This window comes from Pelecanus crispus, chromosome Z (assembly GCF_030463565.1).
Source record: "Pelecanus crispus isolate bPelCri1 chromosome Z, bPelCri1.pri, whole genome shotgun sequence".
NCBI lineage: Eukaryota > Metazoa > Chordata > Aves > Pelecaniformes > Pelecanidae > Pelecanus > Pelecanus crispus.
In genome coordinates, this window is record NC_134676.1 from 37,403,808 (window position 1) to 37,415,831 (window position 12,024).

At 42.1% G+C, this 12,024-nt stretch overlaps 1 protein-coding gene across 1 annotated transcript in view; it reads right to left on the reverse strand.

Annotated features, from left to right (window-relative positions):
* Window positions 1–6,043: 6,043 nt before the first annotated feature.
* The window catches only part of SAXO1 (stabilizer of axonemal microtubules 1), a 30,341-nt gene continuing 24,360 nt past the window's right edge, over window positions 6,044–12,024 (reverse strand). Inside the window, exons 3-4 of the mRNA XM_075727146.1 lie at window positions 11,164–11,366; window positions 6,044–6,996 (exon numbers count right to left, since the gene is read on the reverse strand). Coding sequence (XP_075583261.1) covers window positions 6,044–6,996; window positions 11,164–11,366 — 1,156 coding nt within the window. The remainder of the gene's footprint in view (window positions 6,997–11,163; window positions 11,367–12,024) is intronic.

Here is a 12,024-nt window from a genome sequence, read left to right on the forward strand (position 1 = left end):
ACCTCACCAGAGGCAGCATTCTTGTCTTGCAGGGTGCCTCCATGCTTGCCCAGACACACAGATTTCCCAGGTACTGGCTGAAAGACCAGGCATTTGGCTAAGTCTGTGACGCTACAGGAGGACGGCAGCACAGCAGGCAGGACTGCACCAGCCGAGGCCCCAGCCGAACAGAGCCAGGGCAGGAGACTCCTCTCTCTCTGCAGGTAGAGCAAGAGCTTGGCAGCCAGGGAGGAGCAGGGAGGCAATTCAGCTGGCTTGGGCAAGGGATAGGGTTTCTTAAACTCTGACAGCTAGGGTTTATAAGCAAAAACAAAGAACAAATGGTGTGCTGCTTGTTCGGATTACAGTTTAGCCTTCCTGCTAACACACTGCTTACCTCTTAGGAGAGGGAAAAAAAGGGAAAAACAAGAGTGTTGCCTAAGGCTTTAAACCCTTTGTAAGAAAGTCTTTATATTTTATATATAAAATATATACAATATAAATAAAAACATGCAGTTTTATGTGGCTAAAAGGGAAGGGGACACCGGAGGGTTGTGCTCTGCCTACATATAAATACTGTTTGCTTAAGCAGCAGCAGGATATGAATGATTGCATAGTAAGCATATAGTTATCCACACATGCTTAGAATGGTATGGGTATGGGCATGGGCATGGGAAACCACCCTCTCCTACTAGCCTCTTTAATACTATAAAGTAGTCTGCTGTTTCTAGGTCTTGCATGAGGTCTGAGTCCACTTTGTTTACAAACTCGCTAGAGCCAGTGGCAAAGCACAATAACAAAACCTGAACCGGAAAGATCACACCAGACAGGCCGTGAACAGCTTGCTCTCCAAGTGAGGAGCCAGGATGGGTTTCTTTTCTCTTAAGGAAGTGCTTAATGGTTGGGCTGAGGAGTAATTTGGTTTCGGTTATATGGAGACTTCTCCCCCCGCCCTTTTCAACATGCTCTTTTTTTAAAAAAGCATAAATTATAGGTTTAAATAAATAGCCCATGAGGTTGGTGGATGCTTGTTAAAACACTTCACCTACTGAAACACTGGTGGAGTCAGTTTTCAACTAATAGCATACAACCTAGTGATTTTATTACCAAAAAACAAAAATCTCACTGTTAACCCACTACGTACAAATCACAGCAAATCAAACCCAGCTGTGCAGGAAGGATCCCACAGGCACTTTTCTTTTTTAGCAGAGAGCAAAGCAGAGCAGAGGCCTGCTCACCCAGCAAAGCAGCACCCTCGAGTCCATGTGATGACACTCAAAAATGCCACATGAGCCCTCTTGCCTGTCTGGGGACAGTTCTCTGCACCAGCAAGCACAGCGCTAGTGAGCTGGTGAAAAAAGGGAATATAGAGCCAAATACACCATTGCCTCTTTTTAAGAGTTACCTTATTCCTTCCCTGCTGAATGCAGCCCAAAACATCTGTGGAACAGGCATGCAGCCAGATGGATAAGTGAAAATCAGGTTGCCCCAAAGCAGTATTTCCCCACAAAAGCAAGAAGAGAAGTACAAATCATCAAACTACTGCTTCCAGTGTGGGAAAGAGGCAGAGAGAGACACTAGCATAGTAGCAGGAAGAGGTTTTGTAATGGGATCAGCCAAAAGCAAACCCTGCCTAGAAAATTCGTTATGGAAGTTTCCCATCCCGGTGAACCCAGACCACAGTTCTCTGCCCAGATGTCTCTTTCCAACTGAGATGACGTGGCTTCCTTGGGGAGATCCTATCTATGACCCAGGAAAGTCCTATTTTTGCCTTGCAAAGAAAGGGTTTGCCTTTTCATACATTACGTTCAGCTGCCTCTTGCCTCCAGAGTACCGTGCCCAGGATTGATATTGCTTTCCTCTGTGATATGAAAGTCCTCAGTCTTTGCTGAAGCATACCGCTTATCTTTCAATACTTTCTTCATAGCTCTGAAACACTTGAGGTATTGACAATTTGCTCCCTAGCAATCTGTAGCATTCATAAAGCCCTTTTTAAAGTTTGTAGTGGTAAACTTTTCACAAATTTGCTGTCTGTTCATATTTCTAGACCATAAGCATATAACTTACTGATTTTTTTGACCTCTTACCTATTTCCAACTGCAAATCTTCTCCAGATGGAATAACTGTCTCCTGCAGATGTGAGCCACTGGGGTTTGCAGTCCTTGCAGGCACAGGTGGTTAAAAGGCTGATATTATGCAAGTCAAAACTGAACAGATTAGTTACCTCCCCTATTATCCCAGATAACTTGGGGTTTTTTGGGTTGTTTTATTTTGTTTCCCTCTGAGGACATAGGAATTAAGTATTTTTGTTCAGCCTTACCACAGGCAGGAACGGCAGTCCTTCCTGCCTCCTGGCTAAGCAGACATTCAGGACCCTGCAGGAAACTGCTACCATTCTAAAATTTAGTTTGGACATGTCTCCTTAATTCAGCTTTTGTGCTCAAGACTTGCCTAACAGATTGTGCTTTGCCCTGAAGATCAGTAGTGCTTGTGAGTTCTCCTGTGTTTTCAGGGATACAGGAAGAATTTATTCCTCCAAATAGGCTCTGCAGTGTACATATATGGGACTGTTCCTGTGCACAGCTGGTATTTATTGGCAATGATTACAGTAACTGATACCAGTGTAGTAACTTGCTCTGGCAGTGACAGTTTTCCTCTATTATTGCTTAGCACAATCCTCCTTGTTCTTTTTTGCATGCTTCACAGTACAACTGCCCAGGATGCCTTTCTCAACCCTGCCAAGGAAAAAGCCCCTTGCTTTCATCCTGCATTTTGGCTTTTAAAACACTTTTCAACAGTAGCCTTTGTACTTAGGCCAGTGCTTAGGTATTCATGCCATTATCCATTCTTCAAAAGTACCAATGAATGAAGTAGGCGGTTGGTTACTGCTGACTCCCATCTTTCCACCCATTTGTTCACTGAGTGAGAAGTGTTGTCTTGTGCTGCACCATAAGTGCAAGTTTCATGAGCTCCTCAAGGCTGCTGCTAACACTGGAAACTGGGGCACAGGCAGGTAGTCTTTTTTTCACTCATTATTGTCCCACAAAACAGGCATGATCACTACAGAGCATCTTGAGAGGTTTCTGAACAAGTGCTAGTTCATCGAGCACTAGCATCTAGCTTCTAGTTCTGCCAATCACACAAGTATAGTTTCATTTTCCTCCTTCTGTATGTAACTTCAAGAACAATTACACAAACTTGTGATCCAGTTCAGTGACCTTTTAAGCTCTTTCTCAGAGCTTCTAACTTGTACTTCCTTCTTTCTGAGATTGTTACCACTCTAAGAAAAAGTTAAATCTAATTGGCACAAACAAAAGGTAAAACTAACTTCTGGTCATTTTTATCCATAAATTCATTCAGCATGAAACCAGTAACCAAATCCTGTGTACTGCAGTGCAGCTATCTTTATTTTCTGTGTTAAATACCTCAATTCTCCCCCAAATTATAATTTTCTCTCATGCTGATTTGCTAATGAGACTGCCCATTTCAATCAAAATTAAACTGCAGGCTGGAAAGATGTTGCTTTACCTCAACTGCGTTACAGAGCAAAGGGAGGACTGCTGCCTGCACAGGAGACCAGGAGGAGCAGAAGCACAGTGCTGTCCATGTGGTGAACACCGAATTAGGAGGCACTGAACAACTTGTTTGTGAAGGGGGGGATGCCCTTCCACAGCAGTTCCAGCCAAGGCAAGTCTAGGCTACCTGAGCCACGTGTTTCTTTCTGCACCAACCTCCAGCACGTAAGTTGGTAATTGTGCAACTGTGTGGTGCACTGGTTGAGGCAACTGAAGTAAATGGGTCTTAACCTTACTAAAACCTTTGCCTTCAGCCAGATCAGTCTCCTGATCTAGCCCATCATGCAGTCAGACAGTGCTAATGTCGTTACCAGAAAGAAAGACAATGGGGGTGGGGAGAGGTGGGGGGAACATGCAGCTGCATGCAGAGAGAAAGGTGAGACTGCAGCAGCCCACGCTTTAATCAGCTTTAATTTCTGTGGAACCACACCTTTAGTCAATCAAGTGAACTCACATTGTTCTTTAGTGTTATGATATATTGGTTTTAATAAGTTTTTATACACTTAGGTACAAGTCAGGAAAAAACCCAAACCTGTGTCTCATGCTGTGAAAGTGATGGAATTAAACCAGTCATGTCTGCTTGATGCTGCTGTGAGCTGGTCCACAGTTTGCAAAATCAAGACTCCTGTTGTTAATGCTCAAAATCCAGCAATTACTAATGCTAAGTAGTATGTTACATTGCTATCCATTTTGATACGACTAACTTCCACCCAGCAACAAAACCCCACAAACCTGTAATAAAGATAGATTTACACACTAGACTCTCCTGGCTCTGCATTTGCTGCCACTCTCACATCAAAGAGTTGAAAGAACAGTCAGGCAGCTTTCCTGCATAAAAGAACAATCTCTTCTGCAGTCACAAGCCCCAGCTCTTTCCTTCATATAAACTCTGTTTCAGAATTGACAGAATTACAGGCTGATAAATAAAATCAGAAAAATAAGTGAATAAAAAGAGATGGGGAAGAAAAAATATGTTCCTGTCAAAGCTCAGCATTAAAGACATGAAGGTTCAAGAAGGCTGGTAATATAGCAGGAGCTGCAAAGTTGCCAAACATACTCTAGCTCAATACCTCACTACAGGTGAGTGAATATTTTACAGATTCCTGAATTTCTGAAGGCTGTGTGGAGCCATCAATGGCTACATAATTTGGACCTTTGGGATAGTGTAATCTGTAGAGATTTGCCTAGGTGTTCCTGCTCCAAGCACATAATTTTGCATTGAACTACAGCATACGTTTAGAAAAGGCCTCTAGGACTGCTTTAAGGACTTAAGTGATGCAGAACCACTGCATCTCTAGGGTGATTGTTCCAGTGGCTTCCCAACCTCAGGGTTAAGCATTCACATTTCCAGATGGAATGTGTTTGGCTTTAGATTGCAAGCAGTTATGGAAGACTTCTATACCAATGGGTTTCAAAGCTTTTCAAAAGTTTTAAAATACATTTATACAGAAAATTGTCTTCCACTTCATCTTTAAATGCAGCCACTTTGATGGTGAGACACAGGCATTTCCTTCAGCATGCAACAGCTCTACCTAGCTGTTGTGCTAAATACTCAGGAAACAGCCAGAGCTGCCAGAAGTAAGGGAGAGGCGGATTTAGGAAAGCAGAATGCACTTAAGAAGCCAGTAAGTTTCATAGTGCTAATGTAACACTCATAAGCCTACAGAAAAGCACCTTGGACACAGAAATTAACAGTTCTGGTCAGGAGCTTAATATTGGCCTTATCCAAAAGATAATACAAGTCCAGCTGCTGGCTGAACTGTAGCAACACTTGACAGTTTCAACCCTTTGACATTTCTGGTACCCTCACTGCATCCTGCAGCGAAGAGCTTTTACTGAAAAGCTTCCCTTGCAAGTTGTCAGCCCAGGGTGGCATCTTTGGCATGACAACCTCACAGAGAGATAGCCTCAGAGATAGCCTAGCTGTGGGCAGCACATTGACACAATTAATGAAGGTGCAATCTTCAATAATATTTACCCAGTAATTGTACCTTTTGTATGTGTCTTTGGTGGGAGTGACTGATAAGGCCAGATCTTAGACTTTGTTATCCAGCCATGACTTCTAAGTGTGACTTCACAGCAGGTAACTCATCTGAAGAGGATGTTCTACCGCTGTCATCATGGATATGCCTGAACCCCTGTCACGCTAACAATAATGCGTGTTACTATGAGATCTCTCTTTTAGTGTCTCAGGAGGAGCTTATCTCTCTCAATTAAAGAGCAAGAGTTAGGTGGAAAAAAATTTTAAAAATACAGAGAAACAAGGATCAGTATGTCTTTCCCCTGGATTTTATGTTTTTCACTTGTGCAAATGATCCAGAAAAAGCCAACACATGGGAAATAAGTTTATTCTAAGAGCTCTCCAAATATGAAAACAGTGACTGGTTTGAAAGAAGGTTACAAACAAAATCAAGTTGTCATTTGTAGTTCACTGAGGCCCTGCCCTTTGAATCAATTTCCAAGAAGTCTGCATCCACTCTCTTCTTCCTTCAGTGTCCACCTTGCAGGCAGTCACTCTTGGAAGCAGGGAGATAGAGATTGTGACCATCAGCATCAGTTCCCTGAAAGATGTAACCAGGTGGCTCTTTGTAAGAGGCCAAGCATCTAACAATGCTCTTTGGTGTGTAGCTGGTAGCATAGATGGTTTTAGCATCTAGCAGAGTGTGATGCTTTGGGCCTGACCAGCCAGGTTTATAGCTCTTTGTAACTGTGAGCGGATGAGGCACATAATGGGTCTGAAAGGTAGTCAAGCAATCCATTGGTTTTGCTGGGAAAGTCAGCTCCGGAGCATGAGTGATAGGTTCTAGTCTCTTGCACAGCCAAGGCTTATAGTCTTCCTTCATTATAGAAGAGCTATTGAATGGCTCAGTACTTTTTTTAAGCGGGGCCAAAGATCGACACATCTTGGCTGGTTTGCCATTCAGGTGCTTGTAATACTTCTGAGTAGTGGTGCAAAGGTCCATTTTCTCCTGAGGAGGAAGATATACATCAGGTTTTTTGGTGAATACAGGAGGTTGTGGCCAAGCTTGGTATTTTTCCTGAAACTCAGTTGTAGAGGAAAATGGAAGGTCATGGAGAAGCTTTGGTTGGTGTGGTTTTGCCAGCTTGGCTGGCTGACCAGTCAGCCCCACGTAAGAGATTTTGTGGGTAGTAAGGCCATCAAATGGGACCTCATTGGCCTTGTATTTCTCATATTTATGGACATAACATTTCTCCAGAGGATGTGGCACATAATTCACTCTATAATTGGTTATATTCTCAAAGGGAGCCTTGCTTTTCTGTACCAGATTCAAAGGTTTGTAGCTTTGAGTGGCAACTAGCCCCCTGTAGATATAGTCTTCCTGGGCAACAGTTCTGTGGTCAAATTTTTCTTCTGATGGGTGAAACCTCTCATTTGGCCTGATCAGCTCTGTCTTTGGTTCATTCCATAGCACATAATCATCTGAAACATAAGAGGAATCCTATCTGAGTGCTCAACTGAATTTCTTTGATCAGTTTAGGCATATACCATATTATGTTTAGATTATTACGTTTTCTACTGCAATAAATATTTGTTGATGTTGTAATGATTGACAAATCCTATTAAAAGAGCTGCTGTAGAACACATTATACACTAGTGTGCCAATCCCTGGAAATGTTTAGCATCTACACAGAAAATGGAATCAAAATAGTCCTGTACCCACCCGTACCTACTGAGATAGTGAAATACCATGTGCAAAGATTGAATTACATTCTCAGTCTTGCAAAGACATTCTCTGCACATGACTGAGTGGGTGCTGTCTTCATGCTCAGTCAGCCAGAAATCATGAAAGTGGAGTATTGTGGCACTGACTTTGACCAGCTTCATTTACCCTCTTGCAGCTATGTCGTGGCTGGCTCAGAGCACAGGCAGCATATGCCTATGTCTGCAGAAGCCTGCTCAGGTGTCTCCCACAGCATCTCTGGGGCAAGGAGAACCGGATGTCCACCATTCTACTCTAAAGGCCAAGTCACAGAGCTCCCCTTCCTCTTTGTACCTTCTCATTTGGGGATGACCTGATTTCTCAACTGCACAGATGTGGTGCTGCCTACTGTTTGTTGAGTTCAGGGTTTTGCAGCTCATCCTGGTGTCAGCAAGCTGAGTTGTGTGGCATCTCCTCGGCTCCCAGCTTTGCCCCCTGTGGTACTCCTGCTGTCAGTACAAGCAGGAACCAAGAAGGAGCTTGTAACTCTGTCTCCAGTTCTTTCCTATTACAACAACTGTGCTGGAATTTGCAGACAAGCCTACACAGATCTGAAGCATTGAATTATATCGCAGAGATGGTCTATACTCCAAAAACCTTGCTGTCCAAATTCATGACTAAGAAAATGTTTTAGGTGGCATTTTAGAGACATTCATATATTCCTTCCTCAGCAGGGTACCAGGAAAAAAACATGAGGCACTGAGACTTAAGAAGATTTGCACTCAGTCACACTAGAAATCTATTGCAAAGCTGCCTAACTCTCTGACCAGTGCTGCAGCCACAAGACCATCGTTTTTTTCCCTTCCTAGTAATCTTGTGCAACTTCCCCTAGAGAGCATTATGGTTACTGGTAGGAAGTTGAAATGAAATAGTCTTGGAGCTAAACCAGGTCTTTTTTTTTTTTTTAATTTTCCCTCCTTTCCGGCCACATTGAGAGTCATGAGGTAAATAAGCTTCCAGCTGACTCTGCACAGGAAGGAAGTCTGGATTTCAAAGTACTAGAGAGTAAATTATGCAATTAGGTATCAGGATATTTGAACTCTCCAATCCAAACAGAGTTATTCCTTTTGAATGGCAGTGGCTATTGTACTGCACAAACACAATTACACAAAGGATGTGTTCATTCCAATGTGAAGTTGACCAAAAAAGAAGTAAGTTTTTACCCCAATTAGGTGTGCATTTAAAGTCCTTCTGGTTCAAATCAAGTTGCTCTGCCCTGGCACAAGAGATGAAGCAGCAGCCACAGGCGCCGTGCTGCTCCCAGCGAGCACCCTGGCCCTTGGGTACAGAGCTGCCCTCATGCCACTGATTAGTGTAGTCAGCTGAGAACATGGGCCTGCCTGTGTGCACCAGCATAGAAGTTCATTTGCCACTGTTGGTGCCACTTGAAACCCAGCCTGCATGCTCCACTAGTGCCAGGGGTGTTTAAATGCCCCATGTGCTCCTGTTTCTCTGGGGGAATAGGAGATATCCAGGCACCACTGTGCTGGTAGAATGCTGACCTTGTTCCCATGCCTAGGACACATTCTTTTCCTGGAGAGATGATCCAGCAGGGTGAACCACAAGCATATACGGACACATGTCATTACAGGCAATGTATTAATGAAGTGTTAAAAAGTGAGAAGCTAATAAGATTCAGCCCATCTCTAAGCAAGGGCTTATTCAGAGATCTGACATTTCAGCTGCCAACGAAGAGTTACCCAAAAACCGTTTTAGATTCTCCCATCATCTTTGCTGGAAAATAGTCTGTGCATTTTGGACATAACCACAGCTTTTGCAAAATATTCAAAATATGACAAGCAAGTCCATCTGTCTTCAATTTTAAAAATTTACAGGCTCTACGCATTTGGAGACCTCATAGGTATTATGAATTTATTTTACTTAGTGTAAGCCTGCAGTGCTACTATTCCTTCAAAACATGTTACAGTTTTATTATAACTCTAATTCTTCTCCCATAGATATTAATAGTTTCCCATGTAGCACAATCTTGAAAACATTAGGGGGTACAGGAGGGAAAGGAGAATATGAACCATATGTTATTGGACTGTTAGGCACATCACTCATAACCAAGCAAGACAAAACTAAAAGTAGATTACATATCTGCAGATGGATAGAAACAGCTATGTGTGTCACTTTAGAGGAGATGAGAATTTTGAAACCTTAAGTTGCAGAGCCATCTGACATTAATTGTGATATGCAATAGCATCATCTTAAACCTACAGTGTCATTTGGAATATGGTGTGTTAGTGCAAAAGAGTATGACATTACAGTAGGAAAGGTAATTTAATACCAATGCAGCACTGTTTTATATGCTCCTTAAATATTTGAATTATGATAATTAATTGAATAGCATGTTTCAACATTTCACACTTGAGTACTGATCAGTAAAACCTAGCAATGCTTAGAGAATAGCACAATGAAAACTTGTATTTTTTGTGAACCTGGGCCTTTAGAAGGGGATTCATTCAGTATGCAACTTGATCTTTGAGAGGGTTTGGATGAAGATTTCCCTTTGCAGTGTTTTGAAAAATACTGCAAATTATAACCAAATGTGGCTGTGATAGATTTTATTAGAGCTCTGGAGTAACAGTTAAGTTGCTGGCCTAAACACTGATAAAAGACAAAGATATGCATCTGGTTCAGATACAGAAAGTTAAAGATATCTAAACACAGAAGGAAAGATCCTCTGCTTGGGCAAAGCAGCCTTTTTTCATTGGCTTCACTGAAGCTATTCCAATGAATACCATCTGGTGACATTGCCTATGCAAAACAAAGTGTTCAAAATTGTGTAAATGTGGGTATTGTGCACCTGTAGGTCATAGTCTTCACAACTCAAATAATTCTAAATGGATAGTATTTCCTGTATGCTTAATGTAAAAATTCCAGTTTATGCTGTTGCAAACATGCAGCTGCACTAAAGTCTGATTTTCAGTCATTTCAGCTGGGTAATCTTAACACTGCATTCACATACCTTTTATTTCCTTACTTCCTTTATCATTTTGAGTTTTAAGGAAAAAAATTGTTTCTGTACATTGGGACAAATCTCAATGCCAGCACCAATCATAAGCTTTTATATTTGCACAGCATAATAAAAATAAAATAAAATAATTAAAAATTATTTTAAGGAGTACACAAGTGCTAGCTATCTGCCTAGCAATGTTAGCTAGCTGGCGGGTGTGCAGAGGGGAGGCAAAGTCCTCTGATTTTCTACTTATGACTTACTACCAAAACTAGCACAGTTATTATAACTGTGTAACTGAAAGTTTTCTGCCAGTGCATGCAGAAGAGAATTCGTGCTGGTGGAGAAGAAGGAACAAAGCCCCCACAAAGACAAAACACCTATACAGAGTTACTTCTACAGCAAAACAAGGGCATAGCTAGATGCACAGTTCACCTGTTTTACCAAGAGTAGACATTGAGTGCTTTGGATGTTTGTGTGGAACTTCTGTGTGTCCATCATTCCCATATACGTTTCTTGCATATCCACAGATTAACTCTGCAGCGCACACAAAAAGAGTCCCATGCTCCATGGCTGGCTCAGACCTAGCAAATTCTACATGTTTTAGATGTGGCTGATCCGATGAATGTGTGGACCTGCCCTGCAGTATACCAGGAGTATGTTCAGTATATTGTAAAGATGATGATGCTGGTCCTACTTGCACGAGTTCACATGGCCCTGCTTCTACCTAGGATGCCTGTAGGCCTGTTAGACATGCAAAGGAGGTGAATTCAGAGAGATCCCAGTGCTACCATTAATGCAGGGCTGTATTCCCAATTTGTGTCTGTGTGGTTCCCACACAGCTTGGCATACATAGACAGTTTTGATCTGTCTTCTTAAAAAGTGAAGCTACTGGTGAAGTCCTGAAAGAAGCTGCAAGGGCACATACCTTCATAAGTGGTTCTTGTATCCATCTTGGCACTTGGGATGTGCCTCATCACACAGGGGAAGCATGGACGTGTTTGAGAGATAGGGTAGGAGTTATAATCTTGCTTATAAGTGGAGGTCAAATTCATACTCTCATCACTCTTGACATGCTTTTCAGGTGGCTTAAGTTTCCGTGGCAACACTTCATGAGCTATGTAATCTCTCCTGTGAAGAAAAATTTCATTATGTCTTTTGTCTTAAAGAAAAAAATATGTTCCTTTTTCTGGACACACAAAGAAATTAATATATCCCCTCGTCTCCACAACCTAAGAAAGTTTGGATAGGATACAAGCAGTTAATGAAATAGATAAGCTTTTCACATTTGGAAACCTGGACTCTGAAAAAGGAACTGAAGCAGCTCTGGACAACCTCAGGCAGGCCAGGTTCCCCTTCCTCTCCACCCAGTGAGGTTAATGGCCTTACATAAAGCTATCTCTTAGTGGAGTTACACCAGAAGACATAACTCCTTTTAAAAGCCCGATAATTATAGCAGGTTATCTAGTGTGTATGGGAAACATGAAAGAGACAACAATAGCCTTCCCAGACAATACACTGTACAGTACACAGTTCAGTCCAGGATGGGGAGGTAACAACAAAACAGTTTTAAAGCAAGACACCCATTGAGGAAAGAAATATCAGCATGGTCAGTCAGCCTTTTCTCAGGTACCACTGTAAAAGAGCTATTTTAAGATACTGGAGTAGCGTTACTTAACTCCAACAAAACATTACAGAAACAAGCTGGGGAAGAAAATAACATCACCATCCAACATTCACTAACCTTAACCTATTTCGCTGCCCACATCCTTTGGCACAGGGCAGAGAG